Here is a 22,087-nt window from a genome sequence, read left to right on the forward strand (position 1 = left end):
CCAGGAGGGGGCAGAGAGGGGGGATGAGTCTCTGGAGCCAAGGCCCCAGCGCCAGGCCCCGAGGGAATGGCCTCAAGCTGCCCAGGGCAGGGTCAGGCTGGCTCTGAGGAAGGATTTCTGTGCAGAAGGGGCTGTTGGGCGTTGGAATGGGCTGCCCAGGGCAGGGGGGAGTCCCCGGGATCCCTGGAGGGGTTGAAGAGTCGGGCTGAGCCAGCGCTGAGGGATCTGGGGGAGTTGGGAACGGTCGAGCACCCTGGCCGAGATGCTGTGCGTAGTGATGTTCACTGAGGTGTACTTCGTGCTCGGCGCCATGTTTGCCCAGTGGCTCTGGGTATGTGACGGCTGCACCGCGCTGTGGTGGGGAGTGGGATGGGGTGGGTGGGGTGAGGGGCTGTGGGGGTGATGTGGCCTGGGAGCTGCTCCCGTCTCACCCAGCTCTTGGTGTCCTGCAGAGTTCAAGGCAGAAGGCAAAGCATGGGACAGCTGACGCCAAGATGGAGAAGAGCAAACAACCGACCCTGCAGAAATGGTGAGTGCTGGGGGAGGCCCCAGATCCTGCCCCAGACCCTCAGCCCGTGCCCTGCCCGCGCTGGGCAGCCCTGCCCGTCCCGCCGGAGGGGCCGCGGTGCAGCAGGTTCACCTCCCTCTCTCCTCCCCTGCAGTGCCAGCGCGACGTTGCCGAGCACAGAGCGCCTCTGCCCGCTACTGTGGTCACCATCGCTGAGCTCCCTCCCGATGAGCAGCTCCAGTTCTGCGGACACCGTCTGCTCCTTCCCGGAGCCCTGCCCCGGTGCCACGGCAGATCTGGCGGCACAAGAGCGCTCAGGACCCGCCCAGACCCCCAAGGATGATCAGGCGCTGGTGGAGAATCTGGGACCAGCCCTGGGCCAGGACCCCCCACTGGAGAGGTCAGCTGGGACCAGTCAAGGGCAGGTCTCTGGGGATGAGGGCGAAGTGGCACACAGACCCAGGGACGTGGAGCCAGACCCTGACACCCCCGTGACCATGGGCAGCACCATCTGGGCGGCGCCGGGCGGGAGCAGCCCAGCGGAGCCCAGTCCCCAGCAGCGGGTGCCCACGGGCAGGATGCGTGCCTGGGTGGCCCCGGGGCTGTGCAAGGGGGGCCGTGCCCTGCGGGAGTCCCGTGCCCAGCTCTGCAGGCGTGTCAGCGCCTGGTGGAAACGGGACCGGCAGTGCTGCTGCAGGTGCTCCCGCAAGCCCCTGAGGCAAAATTATCCCTGACTGCAGCGGGCAGCCTGGAGAGAGCAGTTGGGGGTGTAGGGCTGGGGAAGTCCCTGCAATGACCCCACCTGAAAAATAAAATATCTTAAAATATCTTTCCTCCATCCCTGGTGCCGTGGTTCTTCCACACAGCCCTTGATGCGCGCCCTCCCCCGTCCCTTTGCCAAACCTCCCCTTTGGGTCCCTTGCTGACCCCCCGCCTCTGCCGGGTCTCCCCCAGGTCCTGGCTCTGGGACGGGGACGTTTGCTCGGCCCAGAGCTGCTCCTGCCAGAGCAGGCAGGGACTGTGCCTGCCTGCACCCTGCTCCTGCCTCCTGCCCCCTCCAGAGCCCGGGGGCTGCGGGGCACCCACTGCAGGAACAGGGGGACCGCACACGTCGGGTCTTTGCCTCTTTTCACCTGGAACACATTCGCTCAACAGTAAAGGTCTTTACTGTCAGGCAGGAATTCTTCCTGGCAGCGCTGGGCGCACTCGCTGTTACCGTCAGTTTGGCCTCACAAGAACCGCCGAAGGCTCAGCTGGAAGCTGTAGAAGGCAGGCAGGCTGTGCTGCAGCGCTGGGTGCTGGGGGGATCGTTCCACCCAAGGGCCGTGCCGAAAGACAAGGGCACGCTTCTCCTGTCACACCAAAGCAGCGAATATTCCTGTCATTTCCGACACGTACGCACCGATTCCCAGAGGACCGACTGCCCGTGCCAGTGCGTTGTTTGGGGGAGAGTCCCTGCGGGGCTTCCCCAGGTGTCTGCTGGTTTCTCTGCCCTCCCCGGGATGGACCCGTCAGAGCTGCAAACATGAGGTCCTTGGGCACAATCCTGTGCGAGGCCCCTCACAGCTCTGAGCCCCAACTGCGGGCAGGCAGGAGGCAGCAGCTCCCCCCTTTTCCTGAGACTTTGCACTCACAAATCCCAGCTCTCAGGACTCCAAACCCAAACCACCTTTTGGCAGAAAAAGAGCCGCCGTGGCTGTGGCAGAAGAGTCAGAGGTCCCTCGGCCGGAGCTGATCCGGCCGTTCCCTGAGCCAGCGCTAATCAGCACGTGCAAGTATGGAAGCGCAGGCTGTGGCAGGTGTCCCCCCCAGTGAAGATCGGGCTCCATGGCCGCTGGAGCGGAGCAGCTCCTGATTGCCTTTGCTCTCGGGGCTTCCCGGCAGTTGGGGCCTTTGGCCAACGGGAGCCGCTACGGGGCACAGGTCAGATTGGGGCTGGGTGTCAATGGAGCCCTGGGGCAGCCATTTTGAGCTCCTCCCCTCGGGCAGCCATTTTGAGCTCCTCCCCTCGGGCAGCCATTTTGAGCTCCTCCCCTGGAGCAGCTCGCTGCCGTCGGTCGAGGACTCTCCCCTGGGGTCGGGACGTCGCCCAAGGAAGCTCCTCCAGGTGATCTGGGTCGGGGCGCTGCCCTGAGCAGGTCCTCGAGGTGGAGAGCCCTCGCTTGTCAGGTGAGTGATCAAGCGTTTGGGGTGGCCGTTAAACCCCACAGAGTTCTTTGTTCTGCGTTCTGGGGTGCCGTTGAACCCTGGAAAGCTGTTCTGTTCTCCGCGCACAGACATTCGAACCTGCAATTTACGGAGAGCTAGTTTCCTGCGCTCGTCGTAATTTGTCATTATTTTGGTGGGGGGCTGTCTAATTGAGAGCAGCCGTAAGGCCCGCGCTCCTCCCGCTGAGGCCGCCGCGGGCTCAACCCGAACCCCCCCACTCCTCACCCCGGGGAAGGCCCTTCCCCCGGCGCGGGGAGCAGCACGAGGTCGGGGCCGCCGGGCTCCGGCTGCGCGTTCACCCCCCGGCGGCCGGGCTCGAGCGGGCTGTCGGAGAAGCCCCGATCGCTGCCGCCCGTGTGTGCGGGCGGCACCAGGCGGCGGCGCGGCCCGGCCCGGCGGCGCAGAGGACACGGGGCCCCGCGGCCGTCGCTGCCCCGCAGCCCGGCCCGAGCCCCGCGCTCGCGCCCGCCCCTCGCGGCCGCCGCCGCCCGGCGCGGGAGCGGGAACGGGCGCCGCCGTTTGCCCGGCGCCGCCGTTTGCCCGGCGCCGCCGTTTGCCCGGCGCCGCCGTTTGCCCGGCGCCGCCGTTTGCCCGGCGCCGCCGTTTGCCCGGCGCCGCCGTTTGCCCGGCGCCGCCGTTTGCCCGGCGCCGCCGTTTGCCCGGCGCCGCCGTTTGCCCGGCGCCGCCGGGGCCGGTCCGGCCGCGCCGCGCATGCGCTGTGTCTGCGGGGCCGCGTGAGGCGGGGAGCCGGCGCGGAGGCGGCTCGGCGGGGCCCGGCCCCGGCCCTCAGCCCCCGCGGCCCCGACCCCGGCGCCGAGGAGCGCGTCGCCGCCCGCCGCCCTCGCGTCGCCGCCCTCCTCGATGCCGAGCCCCGGCGAGAAGCGGCGCTCGTCCCCGGTGCCCCGGCTGCGTGGGCCTGACCCCCAGCCGCCCCCGCCGCCCAGATCGGAGCCGGGTCCAGGCCCCTCCCTGCCCCGGACCGGCACCAAGTCCCTCACCTTCTCCCCACAGCCCGGTTCAGGTCACAGATGATCTCCCCTCCCCAGAACGGTGCCGGGCTTGATGCCCCCACCCCCAGGCCGGGGCCGGTTCCACATCCTGCGCCCCGAGCTGGCAGCCAGTCCTGACCCCAGCCCGGGCCAGCACAGGCTCAGAGACCGACTCCAGGTGTCAGAATATCCCCTGTCCCACAACGGCACTGGGGCCAGGACCCCTACCAAAAACTGGCGGGGGGCAGCCACCCGATGTGGCCTTGCCAGCCTTCACGGGACCCGGGATCTCTCCCCAAACTGGCCTTGGCGCTCCCCTGAATCCCAAGCCAGAGACGCTCCCCGTTCTCTGCCAGATATTAGGAGCACGGGGACCTCCCGATGTCTGCTCATCCCAAAGGCAAGGACATCCCCGCCCTGTCCGAGGCACAGCACTGAGGCAGCAATACCCCCTTCCCCAAGAGATTCCCCTGCCATGGACCCGCTGCCCCCCTGGACAAAATCTGCATCAGACTAGTGGCATCCTGGAGCAGGCTGCTGTTCCCAGACCTGGGGCTCACCAGCCATGGCACACACCTTTCCCCGAAGCAGGACTGAAGTGGGGGCCTCTCCCAAGCCTTAGAGGCCCCTCCAGCCTGGGGGATATTGGGCCATGGGATCAGTGCCAATGCTGGAATGGCTCCGGACAGAAGCTGGCTGTCTTCATGGCCAAGCCGGGGTCCCCCCCAGCCACCTAAGGGCTGCCCCCTGACAGCCTCTGCCCCATGCCTGCCCCATCCCCACCTGGAAAGCAAACAGAGGCTGAGCCTCCCCAGCCTTGTGCTGAAGCAGTAACTAGCCTTGGGCTGCAGTCCCAGATGTAGAAAAAGAAGCCTGGACGCTGTTTTCCCTCTGGGCGGCTGTCCCCACCTTTCCTGCCTCCTTTCTGCATCTGCAGGGACCTGCTGGCCTGGGACTAAGCCTGCTGAGGGGAAGAGAGAGCAGAGTGTGCTGCGCTGAACCATGCAGTCTGGGTTGGGATGCCGGATTCAAGGGCGTCCCCGAGCATGATGTGGTGTAAAATGTTCAGTCTTACTCCCTCTTCTGCCCCAGGGAGGCCCTTGGAGAAGATGTGGAGCCAAAAGTGCCTGAGGAGGAGGAGGAGGAGGAAGAGCAGAGGAAGAGCCACAAGCACATTGAGGAGTGCAGGCAGGTGTGGCGGTAGGAGGGGAAGATCCTCTTGGGTCCCTGATATTTGGCTTTACCCTTCTTTTAGCTTTGTACAGTGCTTAGTGTCACACAGCAGCATTTATGTGAGAAGCAGCAGGGACAGGAACTCCTCAGGACTGGGTGGTGGGGGATTTGGGGGCTGGATCCTAGGGGTAGGATTTCCCGTGGATTGTAAGGGCGTAGGAGTGACGCCAAGCATCCAAACCAAAACCCCGCCGTGCCTAACCGCATCTGCACGCACGGGGGAAGTGAGAGAGGGGGGTGCTCTGAGCGTGTTCCTCTTGGCGCTGATGGCCTGCGGGGCTTTCCAGGAGAGGGAGGCCCGCGGGTGCTCATCGATCCTGCCGTAGCAGGAGGACAGAGCTTAGGGCTCCACACAGGCACCTCAGCATGGGGACAGGAGCCAGACCCTGGGCAGGCAGGGTTCCTGCAGCATCCCTCCCTCCAGAACGCAGGTCTTTGGGTGTGAAATGTGTGCCGCTTCCTTCACAGAGGCTGGCCAAGCTGCTCTTTGATGGCACGCAGATGGTGACAAATACCCGGGTGGCCGCTGACTTGAGGGAAACACAGAGGAGGGCAGAGGAGGCAGAGCTGAAGCTGCAGAGGTAAGAGACTGCACCGCGGGTCGGCGCTGCTGGGAAGGATGTTGGTGCAGCTTTCTGAGGACATCCTAATGCTGGTCATCCAGAAACACTTGGCAGTTAGGGCTGTGCTGTTCAGAAGGAAAATCTAGGCACCTCCAGGTCCCACCTGCTGTCACGTCCTGCTCCGAAGAGGGAGACAAGTGACGTAGATTCATAAATCCCCAACGGAGCAGAGATTGGTGAGACAAGTCTCAAAGTGCAGACATAAACATTTCTTCATTTCCCACAGTGTGTTGACTGGATACACAATAACTGACTAAGTGAAGAACAAATTATGGCAAGGGATATGATACGCCTTGCGTCCCTTAATGATAACAAGGGGGAAAAGAGAAGAAGAGAGAGAGAGATGGGAAGAGAGGGAGAGAGATCACCAGTCCAGGTTCCTGCGCTGGTTCTGCCAAGGAGGGTTCAGGGATGCATCCACCTGCTTCACTTCACTTCTTCACTTGCTCATCACCGTTATCCTTGCCCCCCCCCCCCCCCCCCATTTATACACGCTTTCCTCGGGTCCTTCCCCCAGATTGATCTACATATCACGTGTCATAGGTGTGGGGAGGGGCAAGGCGCTTCGTGGGGTGCTGTAATTAGCATGATCTCGTTAGTCTTTATTAGCATATTCAGGGATGTCAACTTTAATACACGTTTTGTGGATAATGAAGCAAAGATCGCTCACGGGACAGATGCCCCTTGAAACTGTCACCGAAATCCGGGATAAAAATAACTTCTCGACTCCAATGTGATGCAGATAAGCAGACACTTCTTTACTGACGGCCGGACGTGTAGGGGAGCGCTCTCACCAACAACACGTGCCAGGCACCAGAATCACACACCTTATCTAGAACTTACTCATCCATATTCATTAAGTCTTCATACATAAGCATACAACTTCCAGGAAATCATTCACATATTCTCCTCCTATTTCCGATTCTGCGCAGTAGAGGTTAGAAATGTCTAGAAATGGCTCTGGGTGTAATGGGAGCAGGTGGTCCGTGAGCCGGGGGTCGCCATCTCCCCCTGCCGGAATTACCTTTTGCTTAAGGACACGGTTTTCTTGGCAGGTACCTGCCAGCTGTTACGGTCACTGCCCTCAGTTCCCGTTCATCCTGGACCTTGACAGCTACTTGCATTCTTCTAGTCCTGTACATGTATTATAAATCAGGTTACAAATCGCCTCGTGTTTCGTTACCTGGGTTCTAACCGTTCCTACTAAACAGTTGTGACCAGTCCCTTCAGCCTTGGTACGGGGCTGTACAGGGGATTTTAGAGGAGCAGTCAGTTGCTAGATTCAAACTACAATAAATGTAAAATGATTTTTACTAAAATATCCCTTAATTCTATACTTATATTAAAATCAAACACAATTTAATTTCAGTTGATAATAAAATCAGTAACATTTCCCCCCTTTGAAGGTGTTGAAAATCATTTCAATACTTTCACACTTTTATTCATTTTCATCTTTGAGGCCAAAGTTTGTCTTGCCAGATGATGGTGGTGGCGCGCTGTAGCCTGGTGGCATAGTGGGTACTTCTCTCATCATTCTACGATATATTGCAGCCTATTAGTAAACTGTATGTTACCAACATAATCATCAACAGGACAATTCATAGCAAAAACAGAATTTTGATTAAGGATTTCAGCCAAGAGCTCAAATTCTATCCTAATCCACTAAAAATGTTTCCTAGCCGATCTTCTGACATATCTTCTCGAATGGTTTCTGTTTCTTTTCCGATTTTGCCTCACAGATCTAAATCCTGTTCTACATCCTGTGTAACATTCGGGATATGAATGCAGCAATGATCCAATCTGTCTTTGCGATATCCACACACTCCATGCTCTTTCAACAGAAGCATGTCTAGTGCCATCCTGTTTTGAAGTGTCATTCTAGAAGTTACCTGTAATTGGATGTTTAATTCTTGAAATCCTTTTCTTGTAACATCGGCCAATTTTTCTCCTTGTCCTGTTAAGTGATAAAGCCATTCTCTATTCCTGTAGGACGCTATTGGGTTCAAACAGACTCTAAAGCCCAGCCAATTTTTTACTCCTGTTGTTGGTTCATTCCAAGCGTCATCATCCGTTTCAGACCTTTTGATTCGTTGTAATTTTAAATTTTCCAGGGATCCCTTGAGTGGTGATTTCTTCCCAATCGGACACAGTGTTGGCAGGCCTAAAGTAATTTGTTTCACCTTACCATCTACCGGTAAGTGGGTTGTCCGGGTGCCATCACTTAATGCCCAAACTAAATGCCCTGGGCTCTGAATGGCAGATTTCTTACAACTAGAGGAGTATCCTCTTCTGGGTGTAAAGAGACTAGTCATGGTGAGGTTATTATGAACACCTCGACAATAACAGCCAAACTTTAAAGCAGCTGCCAAATGAGGAATTCTTTGAATTATTAAGTCTGCATTGCTGCAATCATACACCCTTTCACATTTCTACCATGGTACTACATGTCCCTTTCCTTGTCGGGTAGTGCCTTTGTCTACTGTCGGGGGAAGGATTGCAAACACGCCTTTAATCCAGGTACTGTCCCAAGTTTTTAATTTTAATCTACCCGTTTGAACTCTTTTCCTGGTTACTGGATTGTTTTTCAAACATACGTCACATTTTGCAGTTATTAATTTAGCCATGTCTGTCATCTTGACAGATAAAACTTGTTTTTGTAAAGAAGTTACTAAAGCTTCTGCTCCCTAATGACATTCTTGAGGTTTGGTTTGCATTCTTTCTTTTATTAACAAAGGTGGAACTACTGCTCGTCTGTGAGGGGTTACTGTTTTGGAGGGAATTAATGCCATTTGAAATATTCGTTCTCTTGCTGTCCGGTCGGCCAAATTACTTCTAGCAATTTCTTTTGTGTTCCTAATTAGGTGTGCTTTACAGTGCATGATTGCTACCTGATTTGGTTTTTGAACTGCTTGTAATAATTGTCAAATGTAATTTTGATGCATAATATTTGATCCCTGAGAGGACAGTAATTTTTTTTTTTTTTTCCACAAAGCTCCATGGACATGTACCACCCCAAGAGCATACTTTGAGTCTGTCCAGGTATTTACTTTCTTCGTTTCCCTTAGTTCTAAGGTTCGAATCAAAGCAATGAGTTCTGATCTCTAAGCTGATGTGGCACTCGTCAGTGCCTTTGCCTCTCTAACTGTGGTGTCTGTTGTTACCGCATGCCCAGCGTATCGAACTCCTTGCTCCATAAAGCTGCTGCCATCTGTGTACAATTCCCAGTCTGGTTGCTCCAAGGGTACATCCTTCAGATCTTCTCGACTGGAATAAACATACTCGATAGCAGCCAAGCAGTCCTGCTCCAGTGGCTCTTCTTCCTGTGTGGAACTTAAAAACACTGCAGGATTTACCAGGTTAGTTGTTTTTAGACTCACACCATCTTGTTCAGCCAGTACTACCTGGTACTTCATCATTCAGCTCAGAGACAGCCAATGTCCCCCCTTCTGTTCTAAACCAGTTATCACCGTCTGTGGGACACAGACTGTTATTGTGCTTCCCAAAGTTAATTTCTGAGCTGCCTGTGTGAGCATCACTGTTGCAGCCACAGCTCGAAGGCAGTTTGGGCACCCTTTGCTCCCCGTGTCCAGTTGTTTAGAGAAGTATCCGACAGGTCGTTTCCAGCTTCCCGTCTTCTGAGTCAGCACACCCAGTGCCAGGCGTTGTCTTTCGTGAGCCAACAGCTCACAGCCTTTGGTGATGTCCAGAAGTCCTAAGGCAGGCGCAGGCATTAAAGCGGTTCAGTTCTGTGACAGCCCGTTGTTGCTGTGGGCCCCATGTCGAAGGAGAGTTCTTCGGGCCTCATGTAGCAGTTTAGCTGTCAGACCATAACTCATGATCCAGAGGCGGCACCACCCTGTCATTCCTAAGAATGCTCTGAGTTCATGAATATTTTCGGGCTCACATGGCTTCTCAGTGTTCTGTTCCTAATTGCCGCTGCCCTTCTGAAATCTCAAAGTCCAAATATATCACAGTCTGACAAGCTATTTGGGCGCTTTTTTTTTTTTTTTTCCCCCCTGGCTACCTTGTACCCATTCGGTGCCAGAAAATTAAAAAGATCTATTGTTACCTGTATGTAGGTAAATCTTTTTTTTTTCTGTAGCAATCAGTGTGTCATCCACATATTGTAAAAGCAAATGTCCAGGTGTTGGTTTGTCCTGTTTCCGTGTTTCAAGCTCTTTTGCCAGCTGATTTCCAAAAATTATCGGGCTATTTCTAAATCCTTGGGGTAGTCTTGTCCATGTCAGCTGCATCTTTGTCCTGTTTGTGGATTTTCCCACTCGAAAGCAAACAATTTTCTGTTTTCCTTCTCCAAGGCATACAAAAGAAAGCATCTTTTAAATCCAGCACTGTAAACCACTGATAAGTCTCCTTTAAAGCTGTTAACAGCGTGCAAGGATTTGCTGCTACAGGATATATACCCTTAACTATGTGATTCACTGCTCTGAAGTCTTGCACTAACCTATATTCACCCGACGGTTTTCTGACTGGTAGAATGAGAGTTTTATCCTCAGATTCACACTCCTCCAAGAGTTTATATTTCAAAAATTATCAATCAGTTTCTTTCTTATATCTGGTACCGATTGTTCTATAAAAATCCAAGCCAATTATATCTGAGCTGCCTCAGTTTCTACTTTCAAATCAGTATTTATTCTTTCTGGCAGCTTCTTTTAGTCTTCCCAGAAACGCTGAGGGAGATTCATTCTTATCTTGTCTCACCTCATACAATTTAGACCAGTTCAGAAACCTAGGCATGGCGTGTTTAACTCCATGTAAAACCCATTTCTGATACCGACTCAGTCTTTCTCTGTGCTCCACATTATTTGGATCCCCACTGCGGATCCCCAGACAGAAAGTTCTGCTCTAATATTCCACCTGCTGTCCCACTCAATACAGTCACTTCTGCCTGTGCTTTGCCAGCCTCCAATACCATCTGTTTTTTTCTGTATCATCTAACACATTAGCTAAAATCACCTGTAAATCACTCCAGTCCGGGTTCTGTGTTCTGATGATAGTATCTGCCACTCTGCCTGTTCTCTCCGGATCCTCTCTGTACACTCCTGCTGCCTGCTTCCAAGCCATCGAATCCGTCACTGAAAAGGCACTTTCACATACACCGGCCCATCGTTGCCAGCTCCCTGCCGCAGGGGAGCTGTTGTTTGTACCTGCTGCCGAGTTCTTTCGAGATGCAGGGGTATGAATTACAACCTCAGACGGCCCTTCATCCACATCCTCTAGTCCGCTACTCTCAGGTTCCTCTACCTGTTCTCTATATTCTCGCCCCCGATGCCGTTCTCCCTGTGGAGGGGATATATCTAATTCTGGCCCTCCATCCTTTTCAGTAGAAGCAATTCTTTCCTTCAAACAATCTTTTCAAGTTCACATGTTGAACAACACTTTTTCACCTTTTTATCGTCAAAAGTTATAGCCATTACTAAATTATCCCTACTAATCAGCTTACATTCTTTCTGCCAATCCTTCCTTTGTCTTAAATAGGAAAAAAAAAAAATCAACATACGGCACTTCATTTCCCTTCTCTTCTACAAAACAGCATTAACTGCAGAATGGTATTATAATGCAGTGTCCCATTCACGAGCCATTTTCCCTGATCACCCAGAGTATACAGAGGCCACCAGCGATTACAATATTCAGTCATCTGACTTTTCCTCAAATCATCATGTACCTCTCCCCAGTGTGCTAACAAACATCCTAACGGAGAAGTTTTCAGAACTTTGTCATTTGCAGCCAGATTACACATCCTTTTGCTTTTAAACAAACGAGTCAGCGTAGATGCCATGGTTCAGTTACTTTGTTAACACAATATACAATCGATCACTCGCTCAAGCCTATCGCTTCGTCCTTCTCCGGCTGCACCCCGCGCGGGATAACAGAACCGCGGATCCGAACCCCACACCCGCTTCGTGCTCAGTTGCACGTCTCACGCTCACAAACACGCTCACACCTTTCTACAGTTACTACGACAAACAAAGGTATATAACACAATACAACACAATTCTTAATTACCGTACAATATTCAATTGACGAAACAACCAGTACCACAACTGAGTGCATAAAAACTTTTAACTTCCAATTAAATGCACTCCTTCTGAGAACTCTACAGCATATAGGGTCTCTTGTTTCCAAATCCAGCTGTCCAACCCTGCAATAGCTTTCGCTTGTGTCTTACGGGCAGAGGCCTCGGCTTCCAATACACGAGGATCCTCTAGCCCAACCCTGCGCAGCTTTCGCCGCGTCTGACAGGCAGGCTTGTACAGTGGGACTCTAACCCGCTCCTACTGGTGGGACTCTAACCCACTTATCCCAGTACAAAAGAGAAGTGTCTTACCAAAATCCAGGGGACGTCGCGAAGAGCCGCATGGATCGGGGATCGATGGGTGTCCCCGAGAAATCCTCGGTGCCGGCTGGAACCGATCAGGTCCCCGACTCCTCCGGTCTCTCAGCGAGGTCCCATCTGGGGTGCCAGAAACTGTCCCCGAAATCCGGGATGAAGATAACTTACCGACTCCAATGTGATGCAGATAAGCAGACACTTGTTTATTGACGGCCGGGTGCGCGGGTGCGTGCTCTCACCAACAACGCACACCAGTCACAAGAATTATACAGTTTCTATATTATTCATTCATACATATTCATTAAGTATTCATACCTAAACACAAGAATTCCTGGAAATCATTATCATACTTCCCTCCTACTTCCGATTCTGCGCACTGAAGCTTAGAAATGTCTAGAAATGAGTCTGGGGTGTGATTTGGGTCGGTGGCCCATGAGTCGGTGGTCGCGATCTCCCCCTGCCGGAATTACCCATTACCCAGTTTCACTGTTCCTTGGCAGAGATCTGTAAACTGTGACAGTTCATTCTCCCCAGTTCTCATTACTCTCAGGTTGTGGTACTTCTGAGGCATTATCCAATGTATTCTAGGTAATAAATTACTTCTGTGTCTAGACATCTCCAACAACTTCAAACAGAATTATTTTCAATTCTAAATCTAATTCCCTAAGCAGTATCTAGGTGTACCTAGTAAATGATTACTGACCAATTCTTCGGCCTTGGTACAGGGCTATACAGAGGAATTCACAGTAGCATTGGTTTCTGGTTAGATGTGCAAAATGCAAGATGTAAACATGTAACCCTACTAAAATATTTCTGTATTCATACTGGAATCAAACATTATTAATTGTAATAATTCTGATTGGTGTCAAATCAGTGACAGGGGGCCAAGGAGGGCAACGGCATCCTGGCTTGTGTCAGCACTGGCGTGGCCAGCAGGGCCAGGGAAGGGATCTGAGCCCTGGGCTCGGCACTGGGGAGGCCGCCCCTCGATTCCTGGGTTCAGTTTTGGGCCCCTCACCCCAAAAAGGCCATTGAATGACTCGAGCGTGGCCAGAGAAGGGCAACGGAGCTGGGGCAGGGTCTGGAGCACAGGTCTGCTGGGGAGCGGCTGGGGGAACTGGGGGGGTTCAGTCTGGAGCAGAGGAGGCTGAGGGGAGACCTCCTGGCCCTCTGCAACTCCCTGCCAGGAGGGGGCAGAGAGGGGGGATGAGTCTCTGGAGCCAAGGCCCCAGCGCCAGGCCCCGAGGGAATGGCCTCAAGCTGCCCAGGGCAGGGTCAGGCTGGCTCTGAGGAAGGATTTCTGTGCAGAAGGGGCTGTTGGGCGTTGGAATGGGCTGCCCAGGGCAGGGGGGAGTCCCCGGGATCCCTGGAGGGGTTGAAGAGTCGGGCTGAGCCAGCGCTGAGGGATCTGGGGGAGTTGGGAACGGTCGAGCACCCTGGCCGAGATGCTGTGCGTAGTGATGTTCACTGAGGTGTACTTCGTGCTCGGCGCCATGTTTGCCCAGTGGCTCTGGGTATGTGACGGCTGCACCGCGCTGTGGTGGGGAGTGGGATGGGGTGGGTGGGGTGAGGGGCTGTGGGGGTGATGTGGCCTGGGAGCTGCTCCCGTCTCACCCAGCTCTTGGTGTCCTGCAGAGTTCAAGGCAGAAGGCAAAGCATGGGACAGCTGACGCCAAGATGGAGAAGAGCAAACAACCGACCCTGCAGAAATGGTGAGTGCTGGGGGAGGCCCCAGATCCTGCCCCAGACCCTCAGCCCGTGCCCTGCCCGCGCTGGGCAGCCCTGCCCGTCCCGCCGGAGGGGCCGCGGTGCAGCAGGTTCACCTCCCTCTCTCCTCCCCTGCAGTGCCAGCGCGACGTTGCCGAGCACAGAGCGCCTCTGCCCGCTACTGTGGTCACCATCGCTGAGCTCCCTCCCGATGAGCAGCTCCAGTTCTGCGGACACCGTCTGCTCCTTCCCGGAGCCCTGCCCCGGTGCCACGGCAGATCTGGCGGCACAAGAGCGCTCAGGACCCGCCCAGACCCCCAAGGATGATCAGGCGCTGGTGGAGAATCTGGGACCAGCCCTGGGCCAGGACCCCCCACTGGAGAGGTCAGCTGGGACCAGTCAAGGGCAGGTCTCTGGGGATGAGGGCGAAGTGGCACACAGACCCAGGGACGTGGAGCCAGACCCTGACACCCCCGTGACCATGGGCAGCACCATCTGGGCGGCGCCGGGCGGGAGCAGCCCAGCGGAGCCCAGTCCCCAGCAGCGGGTGCCCACGGGCAGGATGCGTGCCTGGGTGGCCCCGGGGCTGTGCAAGGGGGGCCGTGCCCTGCGGGAGTCCCGTGCCCAGCTCTGCAGGCGTGTCAGCGCCTGGTGGAAACGGGACCGGCAGTGCTGCTGCAGGTGCTCCCGCAAGCCCCTGAGGCAAAATTATCCCTGACTGCAGCAGGCAGCCTGGAGAGAGCAGTTGGGGGTGTAGGGCTGGGGAAGTCCCTGCAATGACCCCACCTGAAAAATAAAATATCTTAAAATATCTTTCCTCCATCCCTGGTGCCGTGGTTCTTCCACACAGCCCTTGATGCGCGCCCTCCCCCGTCCCTTTGCCAAACCTCCCCTTTGGGTCCCTTGCTGACCCCCCGCCTCTGCCGGGTCTCCCCCAGGTCCTGGCTCTGGGACGGGGACGTTTGCTCGGCCCAGAGCTGCTCCTGCCAGAGCAGGCAGGGACTGTGCCTGCCTGCACCCTGCTCCTGCCTCCTGCCCCCTCCAGAGCCCGGGGGCTGCGGGGCACCCACTGCAGGAACAGGGGGACCACACACGTCGGGTCTTTGCCTCTTTTCACCTGGAACACATTCGCTCAACAGTAAAGGTCTTTACTGTCAGGCAGGAATTCTTCCTGGCAGCGCTGGGCGCACTCGCTGTTACCGTCAGTTTGGCCTCACAAGAACCGCCGAAGGCTCAGCTGGAAGCTGTAGAAGGCAGGCAGGCTGTGCTGCAGCGCTGGGTGCTGGGGGGATCGTTCCACCCAAGGGCCGTGCCGAAAGACAAGGGCACGCTTCTCCTGTCACAGCAAAGCAGCGAATATTCCTGTCATTTCCGACACGTACGCACCGATTCCCAGAGGACCGACTGCCCGTGCCAGTGCGTTGTTTGGGGGAGAGTCCCTGCGGGGCTTCCCCAGGTGTCTGCTGGTTTCTCTGCCCTCCCCGGGATGGACCCGTCAGAGCTGCAAACATGAGGTCCTTGGGCACAATCCTGTGCGAGGCCCCTCACAGCTCTGAGCCCCAACTGCGGGCAGGCAGGAGGCAGCAGCTCCCCCCTTTTCCTGAGACTTTGCACTCACAAATCCCAGCTCTCAGGACTCCAAACCCAAACCACCTTTTGGCAGAAAAAGAGCCGCCGTGGCTGTGGCAGAAGAGTCAGAGGTCCCTCGGCCGGAGCTGATCCGGCCGTTCCCTGAGCCAGCGCTAATCAGCACGTGCAAGTATGGAAGCGCAGGCTGTGGCAGGTGTCCCCCCCAGTGAAGATCGGGCTCCATGGCCGCTGGAGCGGAGCAGCTCCTGATTGCCTTTGCTCTCGGGGCTTCCCGGCAGTTGGGGCCTTTGGCCAACGGGAGCCGCTACGGGGCACAGGTCAGATTGGGGCTGGGTGTCAATGGAGCCCTGGGGCAGCCATTTTGAGCTCCTCCCCTCGGGCAGCCATTTTGAGCTCCTCCCCTGGAGCAGCTCGCTGCCGTCGGTCGAGGACTCTCCCCTGGGGTCGGGACGTCGCCCAAGGAAGCTCCTCCAGGTGATCTGGGTCGGGGCGCTGCCCTGAGCAGGTCCTCGAGGTGGAGAGCCCTCGCTTGTCAGGTGAGTGATCAAGCGTTTGGGGTGGCCGTTAAACCCCACAGAGTTCTTTGTTCTGCGTTCTGGGGTGCCGTTGAACCCTGGAAAGCTGTTCTGTTCTCCGCGCACAGACATTCGAACCTGCAATTTACGGAGAGCTAGTTTCCTGCGCTCGTCGTAATTTGTCATTATTTTGGTGGGGGGCTGTCTAATTGAGAGCAGCCGTAAGGCCCGCGCTCCTCCCGCTGAGGCCGCCGCGGGCTCAACCCGAACCCCCCCACTCCTCACCCCGGGGAAGGCCCTTCCCCCGGCGCGGGGAGCAGCACGAGGTCGGGGCCGCCGGGCTCCGGCTGCGCGTTCACCCCCCGGCGGCCGGGCTCGAGCGGGCTGTCGGAGAAGCCCCGATCGCTGCCGCCCGTGTGTGCGGGCGGCACCAGGCGGCGGCGCGGCCCGGCCCGGCGGCGCAGAGGACACGGGGCCCCGCGGCCGTCGCTGCCCCGCAGCCCGGCCCGAGCCCCGCGCTCGCGCCCGCCCCTCGCGGCCGCCGCCGCCCGGCGCGGGAGCGGGAACGGGCGCCGCCGTTTGCCCGGCGCCGCCGTTTGCCCGGCGCCGCCGTTTGCCCGGCGCCGCCGTTTGCCCGGCGCCGCCGTTTGCCCGGCGCCGCCGTTTGCCCGGCGCCGCCGTTTGCCCGGCGCCGCCGTTTGCCCGGCGCCGCCGTTTGCCCGGCGCCGCCGTTTGCCCGGCGCCGCCGGGGCCGGTCCGGCCGCGCCGCGCATGCGCTGTGTCTGCGGGGCCGCGTGAGGCGGGGAGCCGGCGCGGAGGCGGCTCGGCGGGGCCCGGCCCCGGCCCTCAGCCCCCGCGGCCCCGACCCCGGCGCCGAGGAGCGCGTCGCCGCCCGCCGCCCTCGCGTCGCCGCCCTCCTCGATGCCGAGCCCCGGCGAGAAGCGGCGCTCGTCCCCGGTGCCCCGGCTGCGTGGGCCTGACCCCCAGCCGCCCCCGCCGCCCAGATCGGAGCCGGGTCCAGGCCCCTCCCTGCCCCGGACCGGCACCAAGTCCCTCACCTTCTCCCCACAGCCCGGTTCAGGTCACAGATGATCTCCCCTCCCCAGAACGGTGCCGGGCTTGATGCCCCCACCCCCAGGCCGGGGCCGGTTCCACATCCTGCGCCCCGAGCTGGCAGCCAGTCCTGACCCCAGCCCGGGCCAGCACAGGCTCAGAGACCGACTCCAGGTGTCAGAATATCCCCTGTCCCACAACGGCACTGGGGCCAGGACCCCTACCAAAAACTGGCGGGGGGCAGCCACCCGATGTGGCCTTGCCAGCCTTCACGGGACCCGGGATCTCTCCCCAAACTGGCCTTGGCGCTCCCCTGAATCCCAAGCCAGAGACGCTCCCCGTTCTCTGCCAGATATTAGGAGCACGGGGACCTCCCGATGTCTGCTCATCCCAAAGGCAAGGACATCCCCGCCCTGTCCGAGGCACAGCACTGAGGCAGCAATACCCCCTTCCCCAAGAGATTCCCCTGCCATGGACCCGCTGCCCCCCTGGACAAAATCTGCATCAGACTAGTGGCATCCTGGAGCAGGCTGCTGTTCCCAGACCTGGGGCTCACCAGCCATGGCACACACCTTTCCCCGAAGCAGGACTGAAGTGGGGGCCTCTCCCAAGCCTTAGAGGCCCCTCCAGCCTGGGGGATATTGGGCCATGGGATCAGTGCCAATGCTGGAATGGCTCCGGACAGAAGCTGGCTGTCTTCATGGCCAAGCCGGGGTCCCCCCCAGCCACCTAAGGGCTGCCCCCTGACAGCCTCTGCCCCATGCCTGCCCCATCCCCACCTGGAAAGCAAACAGAGGCTGAGCCTCCCCAGCCTTGTGCTGAAGCAGTAACTAGCCTTGGGCTGCAGTCCCAGATGTAGAAAAAGAAGCCTGGACGCTGTTTTCCCTCTGGGCGGCTGTCCCCACCTTTCCTGCCTCCTTTCTGCATCTGCAGGGACCTGCTGGCCTGGGACTAAGCCTGCTGAGGGGAAGAGAGAGCAGAGTGTGCTGCGCTGAACCATGCAGTCTGGGTTGGGATGCCGGATTCAAGGGCGTCCCCGAGCATGATGTGGTGTAAAATGTTCAGTCTTATTCCCTCTTCTGCCCCAGGGAGGCCCTTGGAGAAGATGTGGAGCCAAAAGTGCCTGAGGAGGAGGAGGAGGAGGAAGAGCAGAGGAAGAGCCACAAGCACATTGAGGAGTGCAGGCAGGTGTGGCGGTAGGAGGGGAAGATCCTCTTGGGTCCCTGATATTTGGCTTTACCCTTCTTTTAGCTTTGTACAGTGCTTAGTGTCACACAGCAGCATTTATGTGAGAAGCAGCAGGGACAGGAACTCCTCAGGACTGGGTGGTGGGGGATTTGGGGGCTGGATCCTAGGGGTAGGATTTCCCGTGGATTGTAAGGGCGTAGGAGTGACGCCAAGCATCCAAACCAAAACCCCGCCGTGCCTAACCGCATCTGCACGCACGGGGGAAGTGAGAGAGGGGGGTGCTCTGAGCGTGTTCCTCTTGGCGCTGATGGCCTGCGGGGCTTTCCAGGAGAGGGAGGCCCGCGGGTGCTCATCGATCCTGCCGTAGCAGGAAGACAGAGCTTAGGGCTCCACACAGGCACCTCAGCATGGGGACAGGAGCCAGACCCTGGGCAGGCAGGGTTCCTGCAGCATCCCTCCCTCCAGAACGCAGGTCTTTGGGTGTGAAATGTGTGCCGCTTCCTTCACAGAGGCTGGCCAAGCTGCTCTTTGATGGCACGCAGATGGTGACAAATACCCGGGTGGCCGCTGACTTGAGGGAAACACAGAGGAGGGCAGAGGAGGCAGAGCTGAAGCTGCAGAGGTAAGAGACTGCACCGCGGGTCGGCGCTGCTGGGAAGGATGTTGGTGCAGCTTTCTGAGGACATCCTAATGCTGGTCATCCAGAAACACTTGGCAGTTAGGGCTGTGCTGTTCAGAAGGAAAATCTAGGCACCTCCAGGTCCCACCTGCTGTCACGTCCTGCTCCGAAGAGGGAGACAAGTGACGTAGATTCATAAATCCCCAACGGAGCAGAGATTGGTGAGACAAGTCTCAAAGTGCAGACATAAACATTTCTTCATTTCCCACAGTGTGTTGACTGGATACACAATAACTGACTAAGTGAAGAACAAATTATGGCAAGGGATATGATACGCCTTGCGTCCCTTAATGATAACAAGGGGGAAAAGAGAAGAAGAGAGAGAGAGATGGGAAGAGAGGGAGAGAGATCACCAGTCCAGGTTCCTGCGCTGGTTCTGCCAAGGAGGGTTCAGGGATGCACCCACCTGCTTCACTTCACTTCTTCACTCGCTCATCACCGTTATCCTTGGCCCCCCCCCCCCCCCCATTTATACACGCTTTCCTCGGGTCCTTCCCCCAGATTGATCTACATATCACGTGTCATAGGTGTGGGGAGGGGCAAGGCGCTTCGTGGGGTGCTGTAATTAGCATGATCTCGTTAGTCTTTATTAGCATATTCAGGGATGTCAACTTTAATACACGTTTTGTGGATAATGAAGCAAAGATCGCTCACGGGACAGATGCCCCTTGAAACTGTCACCGAAATCCGGGATAAAAATAACTTCTCGACTCCAGTGTGATGCAGATAAGCAGACACTTCTTTACTGACGGCCGGACGTGTAGGGGAGCGCTCTCACCAACAACACGTGCCAGGCACCAGAATCACACACCTTATCTAGAACTTACTCATCCATATTCATTAAGTCTTCATACATAAGCATACAACTTCCAAGAAATTATTAACTATTTAACTAATTTATTTAACCAATAATTTAACTAATTTATTTAACTAATTTATTTAATTATTTTACTAAAATATCCCTTAATTCTATACTTATATTAAAATCAAACACAATTTAATTTCAGTTGATAATAAAATCAGTAACAAAACTTTACAGGATGCCCCAGAGCAGAACCGTCCTGTCTCCTCAGGGCTCCCTCCTCCAGCCGCATCCTGTGCTGTCCAGGCGAGTTTTCTCCCACGAGTCACACAAGAGATGAGCAAGTGCTGACCTCGAGCACCAAGCCTGCGTTATCCAGACTCCACAGTACCCACCCCGTGTCTCTAGTTTTGTTACTTGGGAGTGCTGGAGACATTTCTTGGAAAGGCTCGGAGGGCCCCTGCCCCCCCCATCCCTTGTCTTTACCAAGTTTACCCTCCGGCTGCTTCTCTCAGTCCTTGTTTCGGGGGTTACAAGTCGTCTCCGACACCTGCCCCCGTGGGATCTTCACAGAGCTCTGCAGGTCAAGGCTGGCAGCTTCCCCAGGTGCCACTGCAGTACTACACACTGTCTGCTTTCTGATCTCCTCCTGCCCGTGCTCATTTGAGAGATGAGGTATTCAGGTTTTTGCAGTGAGAGTGGTCAGGTGCTAGGGCAGGGTGTTGTAGAGACCTTCCTCCCTGGAGATACTCAGCACACGCCTGGAGAAGGCCCTGTGTGACCTGCTCTGATGTTGCAGTTAATCCTGCTGTGAGCGGGAGCCAGCGATTTCCCCAAACCGTTCCAGCCTCGGTTGTTGTCTGATCCACTCCGTGTGCCTCCCTGGGGGAAACCTGTCCTGCTTCACTGGAGGAGTCCCCAAGGGACCGGCTCCTTCCTTCAGCCCTGTCCCCAGGACTCAGACCAGCTAGCAAACAGAGTCCTTGTTCCTGCTGCCTTTGGAGGGCGCTGCAGGAACAGTTTATGGGAGGCTGGCTGTAGCAAGACCGGTGTCCCTTGCTCTGATGGTTTTCCAGTGGGAATTTCATGAAGGAACCAGGTGCTGTGTGCCAGTTCCACGTCCTGCACCCCGAGCTGGCAGCCAGTCCTGACCCCAGCACAGGCTCAGAGACCGACTCCAGGTGTCAGAATTTCAGAAAAGAGGCAAAGACCCGACGTGTGCGGTCCCCCTGTTCCTGCAGTGGGTGCCCCGCAGCCCCCGGGCTCTGGAGGGGGCAGGAGGCAGGAGCAGGGTGCAGGCAGGCACAGTCCCTGCCTGCTCTGGCAGGAGCAGCTCTGGGCCGAGCAAACGTCCCCGTCCCGGAGCCAGGACCTGGGGGAGACCCGGCAGAGGCGGGGGGTCAGCAAGGGACCCAAAGGGGAGGTTTGGCAAAGGGGACAGGGGAGGGCGCGCATCAAGGGCTGTGTGGAAGAACCACGGCACCAGGGATGGAGGAAAGATATTTTAAGATAGTTTATTTTTCAGGTGGGTGCTCTCTCCAGGCTGCCCCTTGGAATCAGTTACAGTTTTGCCTCAGGGGCTTGCGGGAGCACCTGCAGCAGCACTGCCGGTCCCGTTTGCACCAGGCATGACACGCCTGCAGAGCTGGGCACGGGACTCCCGCAGGGCACGGCCCCCCTTGCACAGCCCCCGGGCCGCCCAGGCACGCATCCTGCCCGTGGGCACCCGCTGCTGGGGACTGGGCTCCACTGGGCTGCTCCCGCCCGACGCCGCCCAGATGGTGCTGCCCATGGTCACGGGGGGGGCTGCTGCCCGACATCATGGGGCCGCTCACGTCCAAGTTTATGGGGCTGCTCCTGTCTATCTTCAGGGATTCCATGTTTGGAATCCTTCTCTCCTCTCCATACTCAGCCTTGTCGCTGTCCCTGTACGGCACAGGCAGCTCCACTCCATTGGCCTTGAGCCATATTGTGACCAACAGCATCCACTGGCCGGTGTGGTGACTGTTGGGGTCCAGCTCCACATCCCTGGGTGTCTGCGCGTTGTAGCCCTCATTGCCAGGGACCTGCTCTTGACTGGTCCCAGCTGACCTCTCCAGTGGGGGGCCCAGGGCTGGTCCCAGGTTCTTCACCAGCACCTGATCATCCTTGGGGGACTGGGCATGTCCCGAGCACGCTTGTGCTGCCAGCTCTGCCATGGCAGCAGGGCAGGACTCCAGGAAGGAGCAGACGGTGTCCACGGGACTGGAGCTGCTCATCGGGAGGGAGCTCAGCGATGATGACCGGCGTAGCGGGCAGAGGCGCTCTGTGCTCGGCAACGTCGCGCTGGCACTGCAGGGGAGGAGAGAGGGAGGTGAACCTGCTGCACCGCGGCCCCTCCGGCGGGACGGGCAGGGCACGGGCTGAGGGTCTGGGGCAGGATCTGGGGCCTCTTCCAGCACTCGCCATTTCTGCAGGGTCGGTTTGCTCTTCTCCAGCTCTTCTCCCTTCTGCCTTGAGCTCTGCAGGACACCAAGAGCTGGGTGAGACGGGAGCAGCTCCCAGGCCACATCACCCCCACAGCCCCTCACCCCACCCACCCCATCCCACTCCCCACCACAGCGCGGTGCAGCCGTCACATACCCACAGCCGTTGGGCCGC

The 22,087-nt window shown here is 57.3% G+C and overlaps 2 protein-coding genes across 2 annotated transcripts; both read left to right on the top strand.

The window, feature by feature from the left end:
- Window positions 1–479: 479 nt before the first annotated feature.
- On the top strand, window positions 480–1,315 carry LOC141967239 (uncharacterized). The gene is made up of 2 exons (XM_074920810.1): window positions 480–529; window positions 663–1,315. The coding sequence occupies exons 1-2, from the start codon at window positions 495–497 to the stop codon at window positions 1,240–1,242; spliced, it is 615 nt and encodes a 204-aa protein (XP_074776911.1). The 5' UTR covers window positions 480–494; the 3' UTR covers window positions 1,243–1,315.
- A 12,230-nt stretch (window positions 1,316–13,545) lies between these two features.
- On the top strand, window positions 13,546–14,338 carry LOC141973598 (uncharacterized). Its single transcript, XM_074932347.1, has 2 exons — window positions 13,546–13,625; window positions 13,759–14,338. Exons 1-2 carry the CDS (start codon window positions 13,591–13,593, stop codon window positions 14,336–14,338), a joined length of 615 nt encoding a protein of 204 aa, XP_074788448.1. The 5' UTR covers window positions 13,546–13,590.
- Window positions 14,339–22,087: the final 7,749 nt, after the last annotated feature.

The sequence above is a fragment of the Athene noctua genome, chromosome 1, assembly GCF_965140245.1.
Source record: "Athene noctua chromosome 1, bAthNoc1.hap1.1, whole genome shotgun sequence".
Classification (NCBI taxonomy): domain Eukaryota; kingdom Metazoa; phylum Chordata; class Aves; order Strigiformes; family Strigidae; genus Athene; species Athene noctua.

Excerpts from the sequence above, each read along its gene's own strand:
- LOC141967239 (XM_074920810.1), top strand. The coding sequence starts at position 495 with ATGGAGAAGAGCAAACAACCGACCCTGCAGAAATG. Across the intron at positions 530-662 it reads CAACCGACCCTGCAGAAATG|TGCCAGCGCGACGTTGCCGA; the intron begins GTGAGTGCTGGG and ends CCTCCCCTGCAG.
- LOC141973598 (XM_074932347.1), top strand. The coding sequence starts at position 13,591 with ATGGAGAAGAGCAAACAACCGACCCTGCAGAAATG. Across the intron at positions 13,626-13,758 it reads CAACCGACCCTGCAGAAATG|TGCCAGCGCGACGTTGCCGA; the intron begins GTGAGTGCTGGG and ends CCTCCCCTGCAG.